The 27,523-nt window shown below is 40.5% G+C and overlaps 2 protein-coding genes across 2 annotated transcripts; both read right to left on the reverse strand.

Moving 5' to 3' along the window:
- Positions 1–14,130: 14,130 nt before the first annotated feature.
- Positions 14,131–27,054, reverse strand: HOXC8 (homeobox C8). The gene has a single exon (XM_085562844.1). The coding sequence runs from the start codon at positions 24,908–24,910 to the stop codon at positions 24,428–24,430; it is 483 nt and encodes a 160-aa protein (XP_085418970.1). The 5' UTR covers positions 24,911–27,054; the 3' UTR covers positions 14,131–24,427.
- LOC110479595 (homeobox protein Hox-A7) lies at positions 16,500–17,545 on the reverse strand (the record flags this gene model as incomplete). The annotated part of the gene is made up of 1 exon (XM_085562850.1): positions 16,500–17,545. A coding segment is annotated over one exon (345 nt), but the record flags the coding sequence as incomplete, so codon positions are not given.
- Positions 27,055–27,523: the final 469 nt, after the last annotated feature.

Genomic DNA, 27,523 nt, shown 5'->3' on the forward strand with positions numbered 1-27,523 from the left:
CCCGGGGGAGGGGCTCAGGTCGCGCCCCCTCCCCAAAATTCCGATTATCCGGGGGGGGTGCTGGGGTGAAAACTGGGAATTTGGGGGTGAAAACTGGGAATTTGGGGGTGAAAATTGGGAATTTTGGGGTGAAAATTGGGGGTTTTGGGACGGGGAATTTTGGGGGAGCGCCCCCCCCCCGCGGCCGCGCTGCGGCTGCGCCGCGCGGAGGCTCCGCGGGGCATTAAAAGCTTTTCTTTATTCCGAATTTTCTTTTTTTCCCCTTTTTTTCTCCTCAATCTCCGCTCTTTTCTCTCCTTTTCCCTTTTCCCCTTTTCCCCCCTCTTGTTTTTAATTTTTTCTCCATTTTTCTCGCCTTTATTTTGACGTTTATGGCGCACGTGAGCCCCTAATTTATTTATTTTTCCCTTTTTTTTCCCTGCTGAAAACTCCATTTCTTGGGGTGAAAATCTCATTTTTTTTGGGTGAAAAAAAAATCTCTTTTTTTATTTTTCCAAAATCCATCAAATTTGAGGGGACAGCGCCCCAAAAAAAGGGGGGAAAAGGGGAAAACCCCGCCAAATTCCGGGAGGAAAATTGAATTTTTTGACCTCCCGCCCAGTCTGGAGGGACCGCGCGGTTTTGGGGTGAAAACCTCGGGGTTTGGGCAGCTCTTAATTAATTAATTCTAATTAATAAATAGCCGGAATTCCCCTTTCCCCCCGGAATTTTGGAGTTTGGGGCTTTTTTTGGGTTTAAAGTTGGATTATGGCGCCGCGTGGGGAAGGGTTGGCCTGGTTTTGCTCACTAAAAAAATTAATTTTTTACCCCAAAATCCCACCCAGAAAATAATTAATTTTACCCCAAAATCACATTTCCCCCCATTTCTCCAAGCAAAAATCGCAATTCAAGTCCCTCTCGCTGATTTAATTTAATTTATTTGGAAGTTAAAGCTCCTAAGTGGATAAAAAAAGGGATTTTAGCACCCGGACGAGGCTTTTTTTGGGCCTTTTCCCATTAATTTTTCCCTTTTTTATTCCCCCCTGGAGGAGGAAATTTATTTTATTTTATTTTATTTAATTTTATTTCATTTTATTTCATTTTATTTCATTTTCAGGGTCATTTTGGGGAAGCGCAGAAAAAGTTTGGGGCGAGTCCTTGGAGTTTTGAGGCAAAAATAGAGAATAATTATTATTATAATAATTATAATCACTGGGGAGAAAAAACAGGGGGAAAATCGCTTTTTTTCACTGTTTAAATCCCTCAGCGGCTGGAAAATATTCCAGAAAAAAATGGGGAAAAAAATAAGAAAAAAAAAAAAGAAAAAGGGAATTCTGGCAAATGTCAAAACACATCCAGGGCAGAGGGAGGAGGGGAAAAAATCCGGAATATTCCCATTTTATCCCCAGGCTCCAAAGCGCTTTCAGGGTGATTGAAAGGAAATTTTTGGGGGTTTATTCCCATTTTTTGAGGGGTTTTAATCGGTGAATTTTGCTTTTAATTGGGGCAGGGGGAGGGGAATGATTTATTTCGTGATTTTTGCTCCTGCCCAGATTTACTGGCGAAATCCCCAACAAAAGAGAGGCCAAAAAAATGAAACTCCTCGCGGAAATTCCCCCAAAAAATCAAAGTTCAGCAGCAAAAAAAAAAAGTGACAAAAGGCAAAGGGACCCCCTGAAAAAATGGTGTGTTTTAATTCATTTATTTTGGTGATTAAACGCAAAAAGAAGAGGAAAAAAAGAAAAAATAATAATATTTTAATGGGTAAAACCCCGCAGATCGGGGGTTTGTCCATAGGGAATGGGGATATTCCTAAAGGGGGTGGATTTGGGATAAATTTGGGGGTTTTTGGTTAAATCTGCTGCAGGAAAATCCCATTTTTTTGGGTGGAAAAGCTGCTCAGGCAGCAGGGAGGAATTTCCGGTGGAAATAAATAAAATTAGAGCCAGGCTGGCTGCTTTTTCATTTATATATTTATATTTTTTTTAAAATAGGTTTTGGGGGGAAAATTCCCGAAAATCCCAAAAATTCCAGGAGGGGGAAATAGGAGAGGGAAGGCCGTGACGTCACAGCCACGACCGGGAGAGATTTTGGGGCAAAAATGATAAAAAATACGAATTTTTCCTCCTTTTCCAGAGGTGATCCAGAGGTGCTGCTGATGGGGGAAAAAAGGTCGAAAACTTCACAAAATTCCACGTTTTAGGCAAAATTCCAAGGTGAAAAATCGCCATTATTAAATTAAAAAAAAAAAAATCCGCTTTTTTCTTTATTTTTCACCCAAACCCGGCGGGGATTTAATCACAGGGAGCCGGGCTGGAACAATAATGGCAATAATGATTCAGGAAATAATGATCATAAAAATAAAAATAAAAATAAATCGGTTTAATCACGGTTATTTATTTTTAGGGCCGGGATGAAAGCGTTTATTTGGGGTGGATTTATGCATTTTAATCGGGCAGAAAATCCCAATATTTCAGGATTTACTTCAATACTTTCATATTTGAAAGGGGGGGGAAACCGGTTTGGGGCTGTTTCTTATCAATTTTGGAGCCTTATCGCTTTTTATGGCTCGCGGTGATTTAAAAGCTGCGAGGAGGGAACGAAAAAGTCGTAAAAATGTAAAAAAAAAAAAAAAAAAAAGAAAAGTTGAAAAATGTTTTAAAATCTTTTAAAAGTGTTAAAAATATGTTTAAAAATGGTTTAAAAAATGGTTTAAAAATTAGAATTCCTCCCCAAACCCTCCCGGGTGGAGGAGAAAGCGAAATCGAGGAGTTTTTTAATGGATTTGGGAATTTCGGGATGGGGAAAGGAGGAAAGGTTAAAGGGAAAAGTTGCTTGTAAATTGAATTTTTTGGGGTGGAAAAAGGAGATTTTGGGGTTTATCCAAGCCGCGGGGGGGGGGTTGATCGCCCGATCCCCAAATTCCCGAAAATCCCCTCAATTCCAAGCGCGGAGGGATTGGGAAAAATGGAAAATTCCGAATCCAGGCCCGGGGCGGCCCCGGCTGGCGAGTTTCTGTCACTTGGTGGCACTGTTCAAAAGCGCCCGAAACGCCCCAAAAATCCCAAATTTTCACCTCCCGGAGGCCCCGAAAACCCGGGACAGCCCCGGGCCCCGCGGGGACCAAATAATTCCATTTATTGCCCATTTTTTATTGCGTTTTTAGAGGGTTTTAAGCTTTTTGCAGCATTTATTTTGGTTTTTTTTTTCTTTTTTTTTTTGGGAAGATGATTTAGAGTTTTTAAGGATATTTCTTTTATCCTCTCTCCGTCTCTCCCATCCCTTTTTCTGTTGTCGGTTTTTAGGGATTTTGGTGGAGTTTTTTTGTTGTTTTTTTTTTTTGGTTTGGTTTTTTTTTTTTTTGCGGTTTTTAAAAAGTTTTTTAGGGTTTTTAAAGGTTTTTTACAGGCTTTCTAAAAGTGGCTTTCTAAAAGTTCTTTTTTTTGCCTCTCTCCGTCTCTATTAACCCTTTTCTTGTTTCGGGTGATTTTTAAAAGATTCTTTTACAGGATTTTTAGGATTTTTTTTTTTAGGACCTTTAACGGCTTCTAGGATGTTTTAGGGGTTTTGTAGGTTCTTTTTTTTAGGTTTTTTTAGGAGTTTTAAAGGATTTTTTTTTTTAGTGTTTTTTTAAGTGTTATTAGAATTCTTTTAACTTTTTTTTTTTAGCTTTTTAAGGTTTATTTTTTCGGTCTTTTTTTTTTAATTATTTTTTTTTTTAGGGGGTGTATTTTTTTTAACTTTTTTTTTTTTTTTTTTTTTTTTTTTTTTTGCCTTTCTCCGTCTCTCCCACCCTTTTCTTTTCTTTTCTTTTCTTTTGGGGTGGGGTTTTTTTGGGTTTTCCCCCCGGCCCCGTGAGCCGCGGCCCTTTGAGGCTGTGGGGACAAAGGGGATTTACAGCCAGGTGCGTCCCGGGCCCCGAGACTGCGGCCAGACAGCGCAATTTGGGCCAAATTCGCCTTTTTTATGGTGTTTGTGTCTGGCGAGGCCGCGGGGGGGAGACGGGGCCGCCCTCGCCTCCTCCTCCTCCTTTCTTCCTCTCCATTTTCCCTTTCTTCCCCTTTTTCCCCTTTCTTTTCTCTATTTCCCTTTTATTTTCCCCCTTTTCCCACCTTTATTTTCCCTTTTCCCCCTTTAGCTTCCCCTTTTCCCCCTTTTCCTCTCTTTATTTTCCCCTTTTTTCCCTTTTATTTTTCCCTTTATTTTACATTTTTCCCCCTTTATTTTCCCATTTCCCCCTTTATTTCCCTCTTTTCCCCTTTATTTCCATCTTTTCCCCTTTATTTCCCTCTTTCCCTCCTTTATTTCCCCCTTTATTTCCCCCTTTCCCCCGTTATTTTCCCCCTTTCCCCCGTTATTTTCCCTCTTTCCCCTTTATTTTCCCATTTCCCCTTTATTTCCCTCTTTTCCCCTTTATTTTCCCCTTTATTTTCCCCTTTCCCCCGTTATTTTCCCCTTTCCCCCGTTATTTTCCCATTTCCCCTTTATTTCCCTCTTTCCCTCCTTTATTTCCCTCTTTCCCCTTTTATTTTCCCCTTTATTTCCCCCTTTCCCCCCATTATTTTCCCTTTCCCCCCTTTATTTTCTCCAATTCCTCCTTTAACTTTAACTTTCCCTTTTCCCTTTTCTTTTCACTTTTTTCCCCTTTTCCATTTTTTTATTTTCCAATTTTTCCCTTTATTTTCCCTTTCATCTTTTTTTCCCCATTTTTGCCCTTTATTTTCCCTTTCCCCCCTTTTTTCCCATTTCCTCCCTATTTTCTCCTTCTTTTCCCCTTCCCCCCCATTTTTGGGTGATTTCCACCCCGATTTTCTCCGTTTTATCCCCAAGTTTCCCATTCCGCCCGAAATACTTTGAGTTTTTGCCTCCAAACACTGAAAAATTCACTTTTCCCACGTTTTTTTTCTGATTTTTCCCACGAAATGTGGAACCCCCACCAGCAGCAGCCACAAAATCCCCCAAAATCTCCCCAAAAAATTCAAATATTGAGAACAACTCCTCCCCAAAGCCGACTATCTCTTTTCTGCCGAATTTTTAAATTCAATTTTCCTCCCCTTGACGAATTTTGCAGCTCCCCTCGCCTTTACTCCCCAAAATCCAGACCTGGAGGTCAAAAAAAGGCCCAAAAAATCAAATTTTCACACCAAAACTCCGGGACAAAACCACAACTCCTGAAAAATCCAAATTCTTATGGAAATCACCCTAAAACCACACTGAAAAAAAATCAAAATATTTCCCCCAAACCCACGATTTTTGGGGAAATCCTCCACCAAGAAATGGGGAAATCGCCTCTTTCTAAGAATTTTGGTGTTTCCAGTTGTTTGTTGTTGTTTAATTTGGTTTTTTTCCAGGTTTTTGCGGATGAATTCGGGATCATCGATCGCCCACGCGCTCGGGTTTGGGATAATTTGGATTTTTCCGGTCGGGAATAAATAAATAAATCCCGCAGGGGAAGATCCTATCGCGTTTATTCCGTGTTCGAGCTCCAATAAAAATGTAAATTTTTCCCTCCGTGGTTGCACAATTTTAATTCCCGGCGAACTCCTCACCTCGCGGAAAATGGAAATGAATCCTCGAAATCAACTGGGGCGCCAATTCCCGTCCAAATATTTATTTTTTAAAATTTTTCCATTTAAATCTTTATTTTCCATTGAATTTTCCCATATTAATATTTACTTTCTACGGAATTTTCCCATTTAAATCTTTATTTTCCATTGAAATTTCCTATTTAAATCTTTATTTTCCATTTAATTTCCCAACTTAAATTTCTTTCTACTTAATTTTCCATTTTGAATTTCTTTCCATTTAATTCCCTTGCATAATCTCTTTTTCTATTTCATTTTCCCATCTAAACTTTTCCCCCTATTCAATTTCTTCCCTTAATTCTTTTATTTTTCCCCTCATTTAATTTTCCCGGCGCCCGATCTCATTTGAGAACGCCGTGATTTAATTCCAAAGCTGCCTGATTTAATTTAATTCCATTTTTCCGCGCCGATTAATGGGTGAAAAATCCGCGATTTCCTGCGATTCTGTCAATAACCCAATTCCCAATAAATCCACATTACACCAAATTAATTCCCTCTGCTTTCCAGCGGGATTCAACCAAAAAAAAAGAGGAGAAAAAGGCAGGAAAAACCCAATTTCCAAGGATATAAATCAAACCCGACATCCTAAAAATGTTCCTCGGCCCCGCCAGCCACCAGAAAACGCCAAAACACAGTGAAAAAAATTGATTTTTGGGGTTTTTTTTTAATATTTTTTGGGTTTAAAAAAAAAAAAATTAGGGAATTCCGGCCTGGCGCAAAGGAGGGGGAGGGAGAGGCGAATTTGGGTGAGAAACAGCAAAAAAAAACCAACATAAAAAAAGCAACTTTAAAGCTCCCATTTCTGTAATCATGTGGTTCCAATAAACGCTCATTGTTTGCTCATAAAATTCTCTTTATGACTCCGCTCCGGCGGCAACAAAACCCGGGGAAATCGGGGCTTTTTCCCCCTTATTTTTCCCTATTTTTTGCCTCTTTTCCTCGCAGTTTTCACCCCAAAGTTTTGGGGGTTGGAGGGAATTAAAAATAGGAATAAAATGGGGCGCGAGGAGCACAAAAGGCACCGGGGAAATGGGGGGAAAAAGGGGGGAAATAGGGAAAAAATAGGAATTGAAATAAAAGGACAAAAAGATAAAGAAATGGGAAAAAAGGAGGGGGAAATGGGGGGGAAAGGGAATAAAATTGAATAAAAGGGAATAAATAAAAGGGAATAAAGGGACGGCGGCTCTGGGCTGGGCCCCGATAATTCCCTGCCCCAAAGGTCGGCGCGATTTCCCAAAAATCCGATTTTTTGGGGAATTTTGCCTCTTATTTTGGGGTTTTCCCTCCCCCCCTTTCTCTTTTCCCGCCTTGTTTATTTTTTAAATTATTGTTTTATTCAGGATTTCATCCAAACTCGGGCGGCGCCAGAATTTCCCTCCCCCACCAGGAATTCCGGGAATATTTGGATTCCCGAGGCCTTTTTTCCATGGAAAACCACCCAAAACCAACAACGACAACATCAACAAGGACCACGGCATCCCAAAAAAACCGGCGAGACACAAATTCCCAAAAACCCCAAATCCACTTTTCCCACCCCAAATCCTCTTCCCCATCCCAAATAGTCTTTTTTCACTCAAAATCCCCTTTTTTCACCCCAAAATCGCCTTTTTTCACCCCAAAATCGCCTTTTCCCACCCCAAAATCGCCTTTTTTCACCCCAAACCCCCCTTCCACCCCCAAAAAATTCGGGAATGACCCCAAAATCCCCTCCCCCACTGGGCCGGGTTGGGTTTTCCAGCCCCGATGCGAATCCGGGTGGAAAATTCGGATTATTTTTCAATTTTTTTTGTCCCAAAACCGGGAATAATTCAAGGTGTGGAGGGAACGGGCTGGGTTTTTCTGGGTTTTTCTGGGTTTTTCTGGGTTTTGTGGTTTTTGACGGATTTTGGGGGATTTTCCTGGGTTTTGCAGGGAAAGGGGAGGGATCAGGTGATGGATGGGGGAAGGTGCTCCAAGGTGGGACGGGAATAAAAAGGGTCAGGGTTTAAACCCGGCTTAAACTCTGGGAGAAAGGAGAATGAAAAAAAAATATATATTTTTAGATTTATTAAAAAAAAAAGTACAAAAATAAATTAAAAAGTAAATAAAAGGGAATTAAAAATAAATTAAATAAAGGAAATAGAAGTTAATAAATGGATGTTAAAATAGGAAATTAAAAATAGAAAATAGGAATAAAATGAGCTATAAAAGCAGAAATAAGGTATAGAAAATAATATGTAGAAATTAATATAAAGAAATAAAAAGAGGAGTACAAATAGGAATAAAATATAGAAGTAAAATGTAGAAATAAATATAAGAAAAAATTACGGGAATAAATATATAAAAGTACAAATAGGAATAAAATGAGAAATAAGAATAGAAATGGAATGTGGAAATAAATGTAGGAATAAAAATAGGTATAAAAAATAGGAATAAAATGAGGAATAAAAATAGAAATAAATAAATTAGAAATGTAAACAGAAACAAAAGTAGGAATTGAAAAAATGCAAAACCAGGAATAAAAAAATAAATTTAAAAAAAATCTGAATAAAGGGAAGGGGAGGGCCCTGCATGTAAATAAACCCCAAAGCTCTTCCCAGGAAAATCCCAAATCAGTTCCCCAAAAGTCCCCGAAATGCCCCAAAACCGCGCGGGACAAAACCCCAGAAAAGGAGAATTTTACACCAAAAAATCCGCTTTAAAAAGGCCAGAAAAGCGCCGGGCAGGAGGAGCTTTGGGGCTGAAAGGGTTAATTATTAATGAGCTGCTCTGAATATTAATTAATTCATTCCTTCATTAACCCCGCGGGGGCCGCGGGTGGGATCGGGATTTGGGGAAATTCTAAAAAAAAATCTAAAAAATCCTAAAAACTCCTGAAAATCCCGGCAAAGGGCGGGGGGGGGTTGGGGACGGGCCCGGGGCTCTCCCCAATTAACAGCAGCTCATTAATTAGCGCCCTGCCGCGCCGCCCCTCCGCGCATGCGCGGCCTCTCCGCGCATTTCTTTCATTATTTCCCGGCCAAACTGCGTTTTTAAACATTTCTCCTCTTTTTCCCTCATTTCATCCTCATTTTTTTACCACTTTCTCCTCATCGTTTCACCATTTTCCCACCACTAAATCCCATTTTTTACATTTTAATTCCCGTTTTCCCCCCCCCGCTCCAAACGATACCAAAGCAAGGGGAGAGAGGGGGAGGAAAAATCGGATTTTTTTTTCACGTTTTCCGGCAGAAATCGCGGATTTTTATGGATTTTTTGGGTTTTTTTTTTTTTTTTTAGTATTTTGATTTTTTTATTTATTTTTTTCTCTCTCTCCCCGCCTCGCTCCTTCCCCCGCCCGCCGCATCATCATCATCATCCTCGGGTTATGGATCATTAGCTGCACATCTGAACCAATAAGCGAACACTTACCGGGCTCCTGGCTCCCCCTTCCCTCAATCCCGACTTTTTTTCCTCTTTTTTCCTCCTTTTTCCTCTCTTTTCCCTCTTTCCGCTCCTCCGCCGCCGCTCAGCTCCGCGCAGCCACCAAAAAAAAAACCGCAAAAAAACCGCAAAAAAAAAAAACCAACCAACAAACAAACAAAAAAAAAAAAACCGCCCGAAAATTCAAATTACAAAGCGAAAAAGAACCAGCTGGACCGGCAGGAATGGATATTTTTTTTTTTTTCCAAACGGGGTTTTTCGGGCTGGAAAATGGGGTGGAAAAGGGATTTTTTGGGGGGAAAAAGGGATTTTAGCAGCGCTGCGCGCGGAGGAAGCGCTGGGCTGGCCCCGAGGGGAGGGGGAAGAGGCGGCGACAGCAGTAAAGTCATTAATGCCAAAATGCCCAAAAAGAATTCCAAGCCCGGGGAGACGAGGGAGGGAAAAGGGGGGCCGGGATGAGGGCAAAAAGCAGGAGAAAATCGGGGAAAGATTCAAAATACGTGGTTTTTAACCCGCCGGAAAAGGAATCATTCAAACAAAACGAAGGAATGATTTAAAAATGAATTAAAATGAGGCGTTGGAGTAGAAAAGAAGCTAAGAAATAAATTTTAAGACGAGCGGCAAAATAAATTAAAATATGGATCTTAAAAGAGAGTTTTGAACATTTTTAAAAGAGATTTTAAAATAGATTTTTAAAGAAATTTTAAAATAATTTTTAAAAAATCAGTTTTAAGAGGTGAGAAGTAAATTTTTAAAAGAAATAGAAAAAATACACTTAAGAACAAATTTCAAATAAACTAAAAACAAATTAATTTTGAATAAATTAATTAAAAAAAAATCTAAAAAAAAGCAACAACGCGGCCGAAACGAGCGGAAAACACCCCCCCCCCTATATATATATATAAAAAAAAAAAAAAAAAAGAAAAATTCGATCTTTTTAATAAAAAAAAGCAACCCCCGCGTAGCCCTGGCACCGCTTGGGCTGTTCCAGGCAGCAGAACTGCGAAAGAGTCATAAGAGAAACCACAATAAAAAGTTCACGTTCATGGATGGAGTCCACATGACTTCCTGTGGCCAATCCAACTTGTGATTCAGTCGTAAACTTTTATTGCTCAGCTGTAAATTTTCTGCAAACAACCAGGAATGCGTTGCATTTTTTTTTTGTGACGAGTGCAAATGCTCTGTCGCCATGTTCTGCCCCGATATTCGGGATTTTTTTCCCCCTTTTTTTTTGTTAGCTTATTTTGAAGCCTGTTTCGGGGTTTTTATTTCGGTGGGCGCGCAGCGCGTTAAAAATGTGAATTTTAACAGGCCGGCGTCTCAGCGCGGGGTTGGTTCCATTGCGCGCTCGGGCTGGGTCAAATCTTGATTTGTATTTTCATTTTTTGGTGGGGGTTAATGAGGGGAAAAAACGGGGGAAAAGGAGAAAAAATTAAAAAATGCAGCGCGTAGACGTGGGGGGATAAATCCGTGAAATAAGGAGATTAAACGCATTGAATTCATTGGAAAATAAAAAAAAAAAGAGGGGGGAAATGGGAATTTCGGGCCCCCGCATTTCCCTCCCTGTCCTGGGCATGTCCAGCGCGCCAAAATTCCCATTTTCCTCCTTTTCCACCCCAAAATTTCCCCTTTTCCTTCCCCATCCCGAGGGGGGCCTGGAAAACCTCAGATTCCGCCCAAAATCGGGATTTTTTCCCCTCCCGGCCTCGCTTTGCCCAAATTCGCCGTCTCAAAGCAAAAATCTGATTTTTTTCCCCCTCTTTTTCCGCCTTTTGTCTTCCCCAGGGAGCCCCACGATTTTTGTAAATTGTAATATAATTGTAATTTCAATTGCAATTGTAAAGGGCGGAAATTGTGATTTTTAAAATATTATTTTTATTCTTTTTAGCTGTCCTTTTTCTTTTTTTTTTTTTTTTTCCCCATTTTATTTCTTTCCTGCCCGGGGGCGTGGAAAAGGGCTGGAAAATCTGGATTTTGGGACTAGGAAATGACATTTTTTTGGCCGTGTCGAGGCCTGTTCGGCGGCACCCGCGAACCACAGAAAGCGACCGCAGATCCTCCTCCTCCGAACCCAAATCCGCCTTTTCCCCCCCAAAACCCCCCTAAAATCCTCCTAAACCCCCCCAAAATCCTCTTTAATCCCCCCTCGAAACCACCGACAACCAGCACCTCCAGCTGTAAAAAATACCCCAAAAATTCAAATTATTCCCATTTTCCCGCTTATTTCCATGCCAGACCCCGCTCTGTTTCCCCCCGCAGGTAATTAATTTAATTTTAATTAATAAAGCAAGCCCGGGGCGGTGGCGGGGAGGGGGGGATTTATTTGTCTTTATTTTATTTTTATTTTTTTTCCCGCGTGTCTGGGCCGCCTGAAGGACACAAAGGTTGTAACGCCACCGGATGGACGGGAAATTCCTTTTATTCGCTTTACAAACCACCAATAAATTTTATAACAGGTAATTAAAAGTTACGAGGGGGGAAGCTCCGAGCTCAACAGTTCCCGAGCACAATGGAGATCCCATTTTTTTTTCTTTTTCCCACCATAATAAATTCCAAAATGGGGAAGAAAAACTAGAAAAAGCCAGAAAAAGAACCAAAACAACCCCAGAAAACACACACAAAAAAATTACCCCCAAATCCCCAAACCCCAAAAATAACCCCTCAAAACCCCCCCCCAAAAAAAACCCACAAACAATACCAAAAAATAAAATTTTGATGCTAAAAGTAACCTGGGAGCGAATTTTTGTGGCCAATTCCATCACCACCCTGCCATCCTAAAATTAATGATAGAATTTCAGCAGAAAGCAGATTTTAAAAGCATTTTTTAAATATTAATTTTATTTTTAAAAATCCGAGTTAAACCGAATAAAAGCGGATTTGCGCTTTTTTATCTTTAATTTTAAACCCCCAACCCGCCCGGCTGAGTTTCCCCCCCTCCTTCGAGCTGGCTTAAAATACAAAAAAAAATAAAATTACAGCGAGGCAAAAAGGAATTTAACGCTCCAGAAATTCGTTGTCTCGCCGATATTCGGGGGCAGAATAAAAAATAAACGAATTTTTGCCGCTAACGGCCGCATTAAGGCGCGATTGGAATCGTAAATTAAAGCGATTTCTCGCAACTCCGGGAAAAGGGGGGGAAGCAGGAAAATGGGATTGCTCCATAAAAAGCCGGCAATGAGCCGATATTTCTTATTCCAGGCGGCGGGGATGGGTTTAATTTCGGTAATTTCGGTAATTCCGGCGCGAGGATCATTCCGGGATAATTTCATTTTAAATCCCCTCATAAAAAAAAAAAAAGGAACAGCGGAAAAAAAAAAAAAGAAAAAGGAAAAAACCTAATTTTTTCTAATTTTTTCGCCGCGCGGATAAGTGGATGTCAGCTCGAGACGACGAGAAAATCAACATTTTTCCCTCTAAAAAAAAAAAAAAAGCAATTCCATCATTTAAAGCCGCGGAGATAAATGTCAGGGCGGGATGAAAACGCGGCGGATTTGGGGGTTTAAAGATGACAAATGCCCCACAAAAACGGCTTTTTTCGGGGTTTATTATTATTCTTTTTAACCGCTTTGATGAGTTCTTCGTCTCTTCCCTACCGAGCATTGTAAAGATAATTTTAATTTTTTTTTTCCCGAAGCGACAAAGGAGAATATCTTTAATTTTCCCCCATTTTTTGGCGGTTTTAAGTGGTTTTTATGGTTTTCTCCTTTTATCCCTCCTGTAATAAAGGGAGGAAACATCTCCTTGTAGGAAATACGGGATAAATATTCCCAAAAAATCCGATTTTTTAGCACAAACTGCACATTTATGGCTGACAAACACCTTCTGCCACCCACGGGGGAAAAACCAGAATAATTTGCATTTTTCGGGAATTTTCTGGGGGGAAACCAACTGGACTTGGGAATTTCGGGCAATTCCCGAGCATCCCTCGAAATTCCCATTTTTTGGGGCGTTTTTCCTCTTCCCACCCCCATCCCAGAGGCAAATTCGGGCTGAAAATGCCCCAAAATTGGCGTTCCCACCCGAGTCCCGATTTCCTGCGCTGGTTTTTCTTTTTTTCCCCTTTTTTCCCCATTTTCCCCTTTTTTCTTCAATTTCCCCCCTTTTTCTCCTCTTTTTTCCCTTTTTTCCTTCCCCTTTCCCAGTATCCAGCAATTCCGAACCTTTCAGGGAATTCGCTCCATTTATCATTAAAAAACCGAGGTGAAAAATGAGGAAAAACGAGAAAAATTCACTTGGAAAGACCAAAATTCATGGAAATTTGGGGGGATATTTGAGAATTTTCATCATTTTGGGGAAAGAGGGGAGAGTTCTTTTGATGAGAATAAAAAAAAAATACCGTAAAAATTGATTTTAATTGAATAAAATATAAATGTGCAGCAGTGGGGGAAAAGCGGGGTTAATAATCACTGTTATTATTAATAATTATAATAATAAAGTGCTTTTTGTGGTGTCTGTAGGGGAAGAAAGGAGAATAAAAAAAAGAAAATTTTCCCATCTGGGGGGAAAGAAAAGAATCGACGAATGAATAAATGAATAAATTAATTACCAAATTAATTCCATTAATTCACAATAATCCTTTTTTATTTCCCCACCTCCAAAATCGCCGCGATTCCACCCAAAATTCCGGCAGGAAAAGGCGCCTCCCGCCCCATCCCGGCTTTTTTCCCCAGGGATTTTCCCCCCAAAAATTAAAATTCCCAAATTTCCCTCCCCCTGCCCTCCCAGAGGCGACAAAAAGGCTCCGAAACGCCGAAATTTTGCAATATTTGGATTTTATTGGGATTTTTTCCGCAGCTCCAGGCGGACAAGTAACAGCGAATTTAAGGAGGTTTTTATCCATTTTATTTCTTTTTCTTCTCCCGCCCCGCTCGCCGGGGGGATCCTCCAGAAGTGACCCAAATATTGGGATTTTTCCCCAAAACAAAGGTGGTTTTTGGCGGCCGGAGGTGATTCGGGGCGGGGCGGTGGCGACGCGCTCACTTGGAACCTTTTTATTCTTTCATTTGAATTAATTTGAATTATTCTCCGTATTTGCGGCACGTCAAATCCACGCTGCCTTTTCCCTTCATTTTTTCCCGTTTTTTCCCTTTTTTAAATCGATATTTTTAATATTTCCCAGTCGGAAATCGCAACATCCAGAGGTGGAACACGCAGAACGACGAGCTGGCTTTTTAATCATTATTTTATTATTATTATTTTTAATCATTTTTGTACATAAAAACAGACGACGATTTTTTTTTTCCTTTTTTTTTTTTTTTTCCTCCTCCGGAAATTATTTTTCCCTTTTTTATTTTTTTTTATTTTTTTATTTTTCATTTTTCCGAGCATGAACAGATAAAAGTCAAGACAAATAGATAATAACTCTACATTCAGTGCAATTGATTCCTACACTACTTTATAAGCACAATAAAATAATAACAATACTGTGCGTTCTCAACTAGGCAGTTTCAGTTGTTGGGTTGGGTTTTTTTTTATTATTTTTATTTTTTTTTTAATTCATCATCATCATCATCATCATTAATTAATTATTTCCAAGAAAATAAGCAGCAACAAACGACAATAAAACCGCATTACAAATACTTCCAAAGCATGACTCCTTCTATAGGTAGTGATAAGTACAATACAAGGTTGGTTTTTATTTTTTTACTATTTTTTAATTATTTATTATTATTATTATTATTAATTATTATTTTTTAATATTTTTTTTGGCTACTTAGTAGCTTGCATCGGGGCCGCTCGCTCTCCTCTGCTATTTTAAACTAAATTTTCGGAGCGAATTTGAAGATCTGGAAGGCCCCTGGTTTGCTTAATTAGGGTTGATAATTAAATTATTGCAGGTTTTCCCTTTAGGTAGTACAGGAAGAACTTCGAGTGCTCACGGACAGCGGCAGAAAAACGTGGGAAACGGGGAAAAAAACATGGAAAAACTATTTTAAAATATGGAATAACACTGAAAATGCATGGAAAAAACACGGGGAAATGGGGAAAACACGGGGGGAAAACTTGGAAAAACGTGGAAAACCACGGGAAAACGTGGGGGGAAAAGAGAAAAATTATGGAAAACTTGGAAAACTGTGGGGAAACGTGGGAAAAAAAGCCATGGAAAAGGCAAAGGGATGCGCGGCTTGGCCTGTCCAGGGATTCCCAAAAATTCCTAAAAAAAAGCGGATTTGGGGCTGAGCCAGGTGAGCCCCAAAACCCCGCGGGGAAAAGGGAGAATTCCAGGAAAATCTGGGAAAATCTGGAAAAAAAACCCGGGGATCGTTCGGGAGAGTGAGAGGAGGGAAAAAACCTTAAAAAAGCAAAAATCGTCCCAAAAAAACCCCAATAAAAGCGGGACAAAGTCAAAGGTGTTCAAATAAACCCGAATTTGGGACTTTTCCCTCGCGTTTCACTCCCTTGGAATAAAACTCTGTTATTTCTCTTTTTTTCCTCCCCCTGAAATTTCATTTTTAATCCTAGAAATTTAAATAAAAAATGCTCCCAAAATCAAAATTTGGGATGAGCAACGACATTTCCATCCCAGCCTGGATTAATAACTCTCATAATTCCGTTTTTAATCCAATTTCCCCACACACACACAATTTATGGAACTAAAAAATGAAGGAGAAAAGGGGGGCAAATGGGAGAAAAAAGCAGGAATTAGGGAATTTTGTCTGGCAGTAAAAATGGGATCCCAAATTCACATTTCACTCCCCCAGTTAGTGACCTGGTTTAGCCGCGTAATTCCATTTTTTATCCGACTTTTCCCCCCAATTATTAAACAAAAAAGGGGAAAAAACAGGTTAAAAAAGGGGAATAAAAAGGGGAGAAAAAGGGGGGCAAGAGAAAAAGGGATAAAAAAAGGAGAAAAAATATTTAAAAATAGGGGGAAATGATAAAAAGGTGGGGAAGGATATAAAGAAGAGAAAAAGGATTTAAAATGGGGGAAAGGAGAAAAAAAGTGGGAAAACGGAGGAAAAAAGGGGAAAAATATTTCAAAAAGGAGTAAAAACTATAAAAATAGGGAAAATAAGGGAAAAAGGGGGGAAGGAGGGAAAAAGGGGGGAAAGGAGGAATAGGGGAGAAAAGGAGGAAAAAGGAGGAGAATAGGAAAAAAGAGGGAAATACTGAAAATAAAGGGGGGAAAAGAGGCAAATTGGAAAAAAGGGGAGGAAGGAGGAAAAAAGGGGGGAAATGGGCGGAAAAGGTAAAGAGGAGGAAAAAAGTGGGGGAATTATTAGCAAAAAGTGGAAAAATAAGGAAAAAAGGGGAAAAATTAGAAAGAAAGGGGGGGAAAGGAGGAAAAAAGGGGGGAAGGAGGAAAAAGCGGGAGAATAGAAAAAAAGGGGGGAAAGGAGGAAAAATGGGGGGAAAAATATAAAAAATGGGGGGAAAAGGAGGAAAAAGTGGGAAAATTTTAGATAAAAGTGGGGAGAGGAGGAAAAAAGTAGGGAAAATCAGAAAAAATGGGGGGAAGGTGGAAAAAAGTGGGGAAAATCGGGAAAAAAGGGGGGAAATCAGGAATAAAGGGGAAGAATCAGGGAAAAAGGGGGAGAATCAGGAAAAAAGGGGGGAAATCAGGGAAAATTGGGAAAATCAGGGAAAAGGGGGGAAATCAAGAAAAAATGGGGGAGAATCAGGAAAAAGGGGGGGGAATCAGGAAAAAGGGGGGGAAATCAGGAAAAAAGTGGGGGAAAGGATTAAAACCTCTGAAAAAAAGGGGGGAAATCAGGAAAAAAGTGGGGACAATCAGGAAAAAACGGGGAAAATCAGGAAATAAGTGGGGGAAAGGATTAAAAACCTCCAAAAAAAGTGGGGGGAAATCAGGAAAACAGTGGAGAAGTCAGGAAAAAATGGGGGAAATCAGGAAATAAGTGGGGGAAAGGATTAAAAACCTCCGAAAAAAGGGGGGGAAATCAGGAAAACAGTGGGGACAATCAGGAAAAAATGGGGAAAATCAGGAAATAAGTGGGGGAAAGGATTAAAAACCTCTGAAAAAAGTGGGGAAAATCAGGAAAAAAGGGGGAAAAGGTTTAAAACCCCCCGAAAAAAAGCAGGAAAAAGGGAAACGTCCCCGCCAATAAAGAGGGAAAAAGCCCCGAGCGGCTGACAGGTAGTTCCTGCTGGGTGAGCCTCTCCATTGGAAACTCCATAAAAGCAAATGACCGTCGTAAAGATCCCGATTCATCATCGGCCATAAAGAGCGAGGGGAAGGCGCGGGGCGCAGCGCCCCGCGGAGCCTTCGGCCTCGCTCAGTCCTTGCTCTCCTCCTTGTCCTCGTCGTCCTTCTCCTCCTCCTCGTTGCCTTCCTCCTCGCCCTTGTCGTCGTCGCGGGCGGCGCCGGGCAGTTTGTCCTTGTTGTTCTCCTTCTTCCACTTCATGCGGCGGTTCTGGAACCAGATCTTCACCTGCCGCTCGCTCAGGCCCAGCGCGTGCGACACCTCGATGCGGCGCTTGCGGGTCAGGTACGGGTTGAAGAGGAATTCCTTCTCCAGCTCCAGCGTCTGGTAGCGGCTGTAGGTCTGGCGGCCGCTGCGCCGGCCCGGGGCTGCGCCGAGAACGGGCAATTCGGAGCGGTTACATTGGTTTTGTTGGGGTTTGTGCAAAAAAAAATATCAGTGGGGTGTGCGGGGGAAAGGGGTGGATGGGGATTAAAATGGATTGGGGTTTATAGGGAAAAGGGAATGGATGGGGATTAAAATGGATTGGGGTTTATAGAGAAAAGGGAATGGATGGGGATTAAAATGGATTGGGGTTTATAGGGAAAAGGGAGTGGATGGGGATTAAAATGGATTGGGGTTTGTAAAAAAATGTCAGTGGGGTGTGCGGGGGAAAGGAGTGGATGGGGATTAAATTTAGATTGGGGTTTGTAGGGAAAAGGGAATGGGTGGGGATTAAAATGGATTGGGGTTTGTAGGGAAAAGGGAATGGATGGGGATTAAAATTGATTGGGGTTTGTAAAAAAACATCAGTGGGGTGTGCGGGGGAAAGGGAGTGGATGGGGATTAAAATTAAATTGGGGTTTGTTCAAAAAAATCAGTGGGGTTTGCGGGGGAAAGGAGTGGATGGGGATTAAAATGGATTGGGGTTTATAGGGAAAAGGGAGTGGATGGGGATTAAAATGGATTGGGGTTTATAGGGAAAAGGGAGTGGATGGGGATTAAAATGGATTGGGGTTTGTAAAAACCATCAGTGGGGTGTGCGGGGGAAAGGGAGTGGATGGGGATTAAAATTGATTGGGGTTTGTGGGGAAAAGGGAATGGATGGGGATTCAATTTAAATTGGGGTTTGTAAAAAAAATCATTGGGGTTTGCGGGGGAAAGGGAATGGATGGGGATTAAATTTTGATTGGGGTTTATAGAGAAAAGGGAATGGATGGGGATTAAAATTGATTGGGGTTTGTGGGGAAAAGGGAATGGATGGGGATTCAATTTAGATTGGGGTTTATAGAGAAAAGGGAATGGATGGGGATTCAATTTAGATTGGGGTTTATAGGGAAAATGGAATTAATGGGGATTAAATTTAGATTGGGGTTTATAGGGAAAAGGGAATGAATGGGAATTAAATTTTGATTGGGATTTATAGGGAAAAGGGAATGGATGGGGATTAAAATTTGATTGGGGTTTGTAAAAAATAATCATTGGGGTTTGTGGGGGAAAGGGAATGGATGGGGATTAAAATTAAATTGGGGTTTATAAAAAACATCAGTGGGGTTTGCAGGGAAAAGGGAATGGATGGGGATTCAATTTAAATTGGGGTTTGTAGGGAAAATGGAATGGATGGGGATTAAAATTTGATTGGGGTTTGTAGGGAAAAGGGAATGGATGGGAATTAAATTTTAATTGGGATTTATTAAAAAATGGGTTTATAGGAAAAATTGAATTAATAGAAATTAAATTTTGATTGGGGTTTATAGAAAAAATGGAATTAATATAAATTAAATTTTAATTGGGGTTTATAGAAAAAAATGGAATTAATGTAAATTAAATTTTGATTGGGGTTTATTCAAAAAATAATTGGGGTTTATATAGAAAATGGAATTAATATAAATTACATTTTAATTGGGGTTTATTTTAAAAATAATTGGGGTTTATATTTTAAAAATGGAATTAATCTAAATTAAAATTTTAAATTGGGGTTCATTAAAAAAAATAAAATATTTGGGGTTTATCAAAATAAACATGGAATTCATCTGAATGTAATATAAATTAAAATTTTTAATTGGGGTTTATTAAAAAAATAAAAATAATTGGGGTTTATCGAAAAAAATTGGAATTAATCTAAATGAAATTTTTAAATTGGGGTTTATTAAAAAAATAAGTAGGGTTTATCAAAAAAATGGAATTAATCTAAAAGAAAAGTGAAATGTATCTAAAAGTACATTGGAATTTATCTTTAACAAAATTGGAGTTTATCTAAAAAAAATTGAAGTTTATCTAAAAAAATTGGAATTTATCTTTTAAAAATTGGAATTTATCTTTCAAAAAATATTGGAATCTATCTTAAAAAATATTGGAATTTATCTAAAAAAATTTTGGAGTTTATCTATAAAAATTTGAATTTATCTTTTAAAAATTGGAATTAAAAATGGAATTTAAAAAATTTGGAATGGTGAAAAAAATGACTAAGAAATGGAATTTTTAAAAATCCGAATTAAAAAAAATTAATTTTAAAAATTGAATTTAAAAAATTTGAATGAAAAAATGGGGGTAAAAAAATATTTGAGTAAAAGAAATGGAAATGAAAAAATCTTAATTAAAAAAATAGATTAAAAAAATTGGAATAAAAAAAGTTGGAGTTTAAAAAAATTTGAATGAATAACTTGTAATTTAAAAAATGGAATTTAAAAATCGGAAGGAAAATATTGGAAGGAAAAAATTGGAGTTAAAACTAAATTGGCACTTAAAAAAAACATAAAGTGATTTTTTGGCGGGGGGGTGGAATGGTGAAAATTTGGTTTGGGTTTAGGTGTGAAATGTGCCCTGAAAATGAGAAATAAAGGAGAAATCCGCCCCTTTCGACAGAGCAAAAGCAGAACAAAAAATCCCCCAAAAATAACCGAAAAAGGAAAAAAAAACACAAAAAAACCCCCACCCCGAACACACAAAAAAACAAACAAACAAAAAACAAACAAAAGGGGAAAAACACCCAAACAAATAAAAAAAAACCACCTCCTCAATAATGAGGGGGAAAGCACCGAAAAGCCACCAAAATGTGCCAAAAAAACGATTAAAAATAGAACCCAAAAGACCCCCTCAAAATAACCACCCAATAAAACAAAAAAAAAAAAACCCGAAAAATCCCCAAAATTCCACTAAAACCCCAATAAAGAAAACCTCACCCAAAAAAAACCCCAAACTTGTCCCTCGCCCCGTTCTGCCCCCGCCTTTCTGGGGTAAAAACCCAAATAATTCGATTTTTCGTCCTTTTTCCGCCTGGTGCTCGCCCCCTCTGGCCCTGCTTGAGTCCCTTTTTTACCCCTTTTTACCCCTTTTTTCACCCAATTTTTTACCCCGTTTTTCACCCCATTTTCCCCCTTTTTTTGCCCCTTTCCACACCCTTCTCACCCCTATTTAATTTACCCTTTTCACCCCTTTTTCCAGCCCTTTTCCACCCTTTTCTCTCCTCCTTTTCCCTCTTTCCACCCCTTTTTTCCCCCTTTTCTCCCTTCTTTTTCACTCCATTTTCCACCCCTTTTTGCCCCTTTCTCACCCCTTTTTAACCCCATTTTCCCCCTTTTACCCCTTTTCACCCCTTTTTTACCTCTTTCCCCCCAATTTCCCCTTATTTTGCCTTTTCTCCCTCTTTTCATGCACAAAGACCTTTCCCAAAGGGGGAAAATCCCCCAAAAATCAGATTTTTCCTAGGAAAGGAGCATAGTTCAGCAGAAAACCCTCAGCAGCCTCTTTAGCCCCTGTTTTATTAATTTATTTTCAATTTTTCCTCTTCTTTCTTTCTCTGTCTCTCTCATTTTTTCTCTTTTTCTCCTTTTTCCTATATTTTTCCTCCTTTTCCTCTCTTTTTCCCTCATTCTTTCTCTTTCCCTCCCCATTTCCCTCCCCTTTTTCCCCTCTTTTTTCCCTTTTCTTTCCTATTTTCCCTCTTTTTTCCCTTTTCTTTCCTATTTTCCCTCTTTTTGTCCCTTTTCCATTCATTCTTCTCTCTTCCTTTTATTCCCTCATTTTCTTTCCCTTTTTCCCTTTTCCTTCCTTTTTTTCCCCTTTTCCTTTCCCCCTTTTTTTCCCATTTTCCCTCTTTTTTCCCCTTTTCCCCCATCCTTCCTCTCCCCCCAAAAAACCCCAAAATTCCCTTTTCATTTTCCACACATTCACCCCAAAACACAGACAACGAGGGGGGGGGCGGGGAGCTCCTTTTTGCCCAAATTCCTCTAAAATCTCCATTTTTCTCCCCAAAACAACCCCAGATCCGAGGATTTTTCCTGCTCGTCAGCAAAACCAACTCGGGAGGGGCAAACACAGACAGGGAGGGGGGAAAAAAAATGACCAAAAAAATCAAAATAAACCGGGAAAAAATTAAAATAAAACCAGCTGAGGCTGCAGCCCCTGCGCTTCCTCCGGCGCTAATGAGAAAATCGATTTATTTTGGGGGAAAAAAACGCAGATCCGGCTGCAGCTCCCTGCGGGTCAAAGCTCGGATAAATAAATAACGAGTTTTCCTCCGGCGCAGCCCCTGGGCCACGTCCTCTCGCCGGCGGCCACAATTCTTCTCTTTTTCCCCTTTTTTTTGGGTTGTTTTGGATGCTTTGAATTTTTCAGTTTTCGCCCTAAAACCCCCTCACATGGTTTGAATTACCCGCAGCTGAAATCGCAATTATTTCCTTCCTTTTCCCCTCATTTTCCAGGCTTTGTTTTATTTATTTATTTTGAATTTCCCACTCTTTTAATTTATTTCTTATGTAATTTTTAATCCCAACCCACAGCCCCCGGCTGAGTTTTTTTTATTTTTTCCCCTCCCTGCAGCAACTTTTTCCTCTGGAGGCGTGATGAAATGATAGCAATATAAACACGAAATAACAACAAAAAAATAATAAAAATTTAAATATATATCTGTATAAATATTAGGAAATTCTCCGGACCAGGTCCCACCTCTCCGGCTGCGTCTCCCAGCGGTTAAAAAAGGGCATTTTTGACATTTTTGACATTTTTAAGAGCGCTGCTCTTATCAACATGCAAACAACCTCGTGGGAGCCGTATCTTATTGCCAATCCTCCAGGCAAGCCATAAAAAAAAAAAACTAAAAAAAAAAAAAAATCCCAAGTTTTGCTTTTAGCGCCATTTCAGATTTTTTTTCCTTTTTTTTTCTCTTTTTTTCTTTTCTTTTTTTCAGGGAACCCCCTCGGTTTGTTTTGGTAAAAAATAAAATTAAAATATTCTAGAGAACGGCTGGGTTAGAGCTGAGGTTTTTCTTGCTGTTGTTTAAAAATAAAAAATAAAAATAAAAATAAATATATTTATGAGGAAGCGGGGACGGGCGTGTTGGCGAGAGGTCGGGGTTTTGGGGAGAAGTCTGAATTTGGGGAGGAGAGGCCGGGATTTTGGGATAAAAGCTCGGGATTTTGGGATAAGAGGCCAGGATTTCAGGGCATGAGGCCGGAATTTCGAGACAGAAGGGCTGAATTTGGGGATGAAACTCTGAGTTTTAGGATATGAGGCCGGAATTTTGCCATAAAAAGTCCAAGTTTTGAGAGAGGAGGCCGGAATTTAGAGATAAAAGGTCGGAATTTTGAGATAAAAGGCCGGAATTTTGGGACAGAAAGTCTGAATTTTGGGCTAAGAGGCCTGAATTTTGGGCTAAAAGGTTGGAATTTTGGGCTCAAAAGTTGGAATTTTGGGCTCAAAGGTGGGAATTTTGGGCTCAAAGGTGGGAATTTTGGGCTCAAAGGTGGGAATTTTGGGCTCAAAGGTGGGAATTCTGCTCAGCACGCGGCATTCCAGCATCTCCACACAGACACACACCGAGACACAAACAGCCCCAAAATGCCCCAAACCCCACCGAAACCGACCCAAACAAGCCCAAAACAACCCAAACAACCCCAAAACAACCCAAACAAGCCCAAAACAACCCAAACAACCCCAAAACGACCCAAACAAACCCAAAACAACCCAAACAAGCCCAAAACAACCCAAACAACCCCAAAACAACCCAAACAAGCCCAAAACAACCCAAACAACCCAAACAACGCAATTCCAGCCCAAACAACCCAACCTCTTTTCTTCTCCTTCCCCCTCCCCTCCCTTCTCGTCCTTTCCCCTCCCTTTTTCCCCTCTTTTCCCTCTTTTTTCCCTCTTTTCTCCTCTTTTCCCCCAATTTCTCTCCTCCCTGCTCTCTCCCCGCTCCGGCTCCTCTCGCAGCGCCCAAATGACCCAAACCTGACCCAAAGAGCCCCAAAAGCGCCCAAATCCAACCCGGCGCCAAACCCGACCCCAAGGGCGCCGAAAGATCCCAAAAAACACCAAAACCAGCGGGGCTGTCAAAAATAGACCCAAAAAAATAACCCCCCAAAAAATTAAACCAAATCGACCCAAAGGAGCCCCGCCGCCAACAATATTTTTAAAAGCAGAAAAGAAAGCGCAGGAACATCCCCCCCCACCCCCCAAAAAAAAATTTCTAAGATAATGGTGAAGAAACACCACAAAAACCCTGAGGAGGGGGGAATAAACCCCAAAAAATCACTTTAAAAATTATTTATAAATAAATAAATAAATAAACCCTTAAAAAATACGGGGGGGGGGGGGGGGGGGGAAGTACTGAACTACAGCAAAAAGGGAAGAGAGCAAACAAAAAGCGACAGAACAGCCAAAAGCCGCCGTAAAAAAAAATTAAGAAACCGCACGGGAGTTAAAATGGAATTCAAATGGAGTTAAAATGGAATGAAAATGGCGTTAAAGTGGAGTTAAAGTGGAGTTAAAGTGGAGTTAAAGTGGAGTTAAAATGGAGTTAAAATGGAGTTAAAATAAAGTTAAAATGGAGTTAAAATGGAATTAAAATGGAATTAAAATAGAGTTAAAATGGAGTTAAAATAGAATTAAAATGGAGTTAAAATGGAATTAAAATAGAGTTTAAATAGAGTTTAAATGGAGTTAAATAGAATTAAAATAGAGATAAAATGGAGTTAACATAGAATTAAAATAGAGTTAAAATAGAGATAAAATAGAATTAAAATAGAGATAAAATAGAGATAAAATAGAATTTAAATAGAACTAAAATGGGGATAAAATAGAATTAAAATGGAGATAAAATAGAATTAAAATGGAGATGAAATAGAATTAAAATAGAGATAAAATAGAAATAAAATAGAATTAAAATAGAGATAAAATAGAAATAAAATAGAAATAAAATAGAGATAAAATAGGAATAAAATAGAATTAAAATATACATTAAAATAGAATTAAAATAGAATTAAAATAGAATTATAACAGAAATAAAATAGAATCCAAACATACATTAAAAAAAAATCTTTAACCCCCATGACGAGCCGCCCCTTTGTGCTCACCGTGCGGCCTCATCCACGGGAACATGAGGCTGGGCGACGAGCTCTGGCTGAGGTGCGCCGCCTGCCCCTCGCCGCCGCCGCCGCCGCCGCCGGCCGAGGCTTTGCAGTCCGCGTAGGGCACCGCGGGCGCGTCCTGCTGCGCGCCGTAGAGCTGCCGCGGCAGCGCCTCGTAGCCGTAGAACTTGGAGGCATCGCCGTGGCACGGCAGCGCGCAGGGCGCGTTCTGCTGGTAGCCCGAGGCGCCCGAGATGCCCGAGGCGCCGTGGTGGAAGAACTCCTGGACGTGGTGCGAGGGGTGCTGGAAGGACGGCGCGGCGCCGCCGGGGCCGTAGAGCACCGCGGGGCTCCGGCCCACGCCCTGCGGGAAGCGGCAGTCGTAGTAGGTCGGCTCCAGCGACTCGCCGCCTTTGTACTTGGAGAAGAGCGGGTTGACGAAGTAGGAGCTCATGACCCTCGCATGCACGGCGCGGGAGAGGGGGGGAAGAAGGGGAGAGAGGGGCCGGAGGGGTGAGGGGGACAGGGGAGGGAAGGGTTAAAAGAGGTGGGGGGGTGGGGGGGTTGGTGGGGGAATGGGGGGTTTGTGTTTGGGGGGGAAAATCGGGGTGTTGGTGGGGGGAAATCGGGGTGTTGGTGCGGGAAATGGGGGTGTTTGTGGGGGGAAAATTGGGTAGTTTGTGGGGGAAAAATTGGGTTGTTTGTGGGGAAAAATTGGGGAGTTTGTGGGGGAAAGTGGGGTTTGGTGGAGGGGGAAAATCGGGTTGTTTGTGGGGGAAATGGGATTTGGTGGAGGGGGGAAATTGGGTAGTTTGTGGGGGAAATGGGATTTGGTGGAGGGGGGAAATTGGGTAGTTTGTGGGGGAAAAATGAGGTTTGGTGGAGGGGGAAAATCGGGTAGTTTGTGGGGGAAATGGGGTTTGGTGGAGGGGGGAAATCGGGTTGTTTGTGCGGGAAAAATCGGGTAGTTTCTGGGGGAAAATGAGGTTTGGTGGAGGGGAAAATGAGGTTTGGTGGAGGGGAAAATGAGGTTTGGTGGAGGGGGAAATGCGGTTTAGTGGAGGGGAAAAATGGGTTGTTTGTGGAGGAAAAATGGGTTGTTTCTGGGGGAAAAATTAGGTTGTTTGTGGAGGAAAAATGAGGTTGTTTGTAGGGGAAAAATGAGGTTTGGTGAGGGGGGAAATGGGGTTTGGTGAGGGGAAAAATGGGGTTTGGTGGAGGGGAGAATCCGGGGGAGATTTGGTTTGAGCGCGGGGGGAAAATCCGCGTAAAGGATGGGGAAAATCAGGAAAATGCTGGGGGGAAAATCGCGGGTAAGGCGGGGAAAAAATCGCGGTTAACTCCGGAAGAAAGCAGGGTTAACGCTGGGAAAAAATCGCGGTTAACTCCGAGAGAAACCAGGGTTAACGCTGGGAAAAAAATCACAATTAACTCCGGAAGAAAGCAGGGTTAACGCTGGGAAAAATTCACGGTTAACTCCGGGAGAAAGCAGGATTAACGCTGGAAGAAATCAGGGTTAACGCTGGGGAAAAAAGAAAAAAAATCAGCATTAACTCTGCGAAAAAATGCCGGGTTAACTCTCTGCCCAAAAAAAAAAATGCGGGTTGACGCTGGTAAAATATCAGGTTGAACTGTGAAAAAAAAAGAAAATCCGGGTTAACTCTGATAAGGAATCCGGTTTGGTTCTGAAGAGACCCCGCTTTGAGTCTTTAAAAAAAAAAAAAAAAAAAAAGGAGGTTGGTTCTGAAAAAAACGCCGCTCTAGGTATTAAAAAAAAAAAAAAAAAAAAAATCCCGGTGAATGCTGGAAAAAAAATGCTGTTAAATGCTTTAAAAAACCTGCTGTAGTCCTCAAAAAAAAAAAAAAAAGCTTTAATCCTGAAAAAAGTCACCGCTTTAGCCCTGAAAGAAACACTCTTTAATTCTAAAAAGAAGAGGGTTAACTCTCAAAAAAAAAAAAAAAAATCCGCTATAACTCTAAAAATCAAAAAAAAAGCAGCAAAGCGAGGTTTGTCCCTCTGACTGCTGAAGTCCTGCGCTCTTTATTTTTTTTTTTTTTAAAGAGTGGCTATTTTTCTTTCTTTCTTTCTTTTTTTTTAAGTTTTTTTTTTTTTTTGGAGGGTGGCCGCTGTCGTTAATTTTTTTGTTGTTGTTGTTTTTTTTTTCTCTTTTTTTTGGCTTTTTTTTTTTTTTTTTTTTTTTTGGCGGTTGTTGTTGTTGTTGTGTTTTTTAACCGCGCTCTCCAAGGCGTTGCACGGTGGCTCCGGCGCTCGGTGCTCGGTGCTCTTGACTCTGCCGCTGTGTCGGTAGGTAGAGCTCTCCTCCCTCCCTCCCTCGCTCTCAATTTCTCTTGGAACTCTGCTCCTTCCCTTTAACACCACAGGCAAATTCCTCAAAATCCCGGCGGTGTGGCTTTTTTTTTTTTTTTTCCTGCTCCCTTCTTTTTTTTTTTTTTTTTTTCCTTTCCTTTTTTTTTCTTTTTTTTTTCTTTCCTTTTTTTCCCCTTCTTTTTTTCCTTCCTTTTTTTTTCCTTCCTTTCCCCCCCTTCCTTTCCCCCCCTTCCTTTTCTTTTTTTTCCCTTCCTTTTATTTTCCCTTCCTTCTCTTTTTTCCCCTTCCTTCTCTTTCCCCCCTTCTCTTTTTTCCTTCCTTTTCTTTTTTCCCCTTCCTTCTCTTTTTTCCTTCCTTTTCTTTTTTCCTTCCTTCTCTTTTTTCCTTCCTTTTATTTCCCCCCTCCTTTTCTTTATTATCTTCCTTTTATTTTTTCCCTATTTTTTCTCCCCTCTTCTTTTCCCTTCCTTTTTCCCCCTTTTTTCCCCTCTCCTTTTTTCTCTCTCCTTTTCCCCCCTCCTTTTCTTCCCCTCCTTTTTCCCCCTCCTCTTCTTTTTCCTCCTTTTTTCCTCCTTTTTCTTTCCTTTTCCCCCCTCCTTTTCTTTTATTCCCTTCCACCCTCTCCTTTTTCCCTTTTTCCCCCTCTTTTCCCCCAATTCCTCTCCCCTCTCCTCCACCTCACAGCGCCCAAACGACCCCAAAATTCCTCTTTTTTCATTGGGGGGGCGGCGAATTTCC

Source organism: Lonchura striata, chromosome 29 (genome assembly GCF_050655825.1).
Source record: "Lonchura striata isolate lonStrDom1 chromosome 29, ASM5065582v1, whole genome shotgun sequence".
In the NCBI taxonomy this organism is placed as follows: Eukaryota; Metazoa; Chordata; class Aves; order Passeriformes; family Estrildidae; genus Lonchura; species Lonchura striata.

Excerpts from the sequence above, each read along its gene's own strand:
- HOXC8 (XM_085562844.1), bottom strand. The coding sequence starts at position 24,910 with ATGAGCTCCTACTTCGTCAACCCGCTCTTCTCCAAGTACAAAGGCGGC.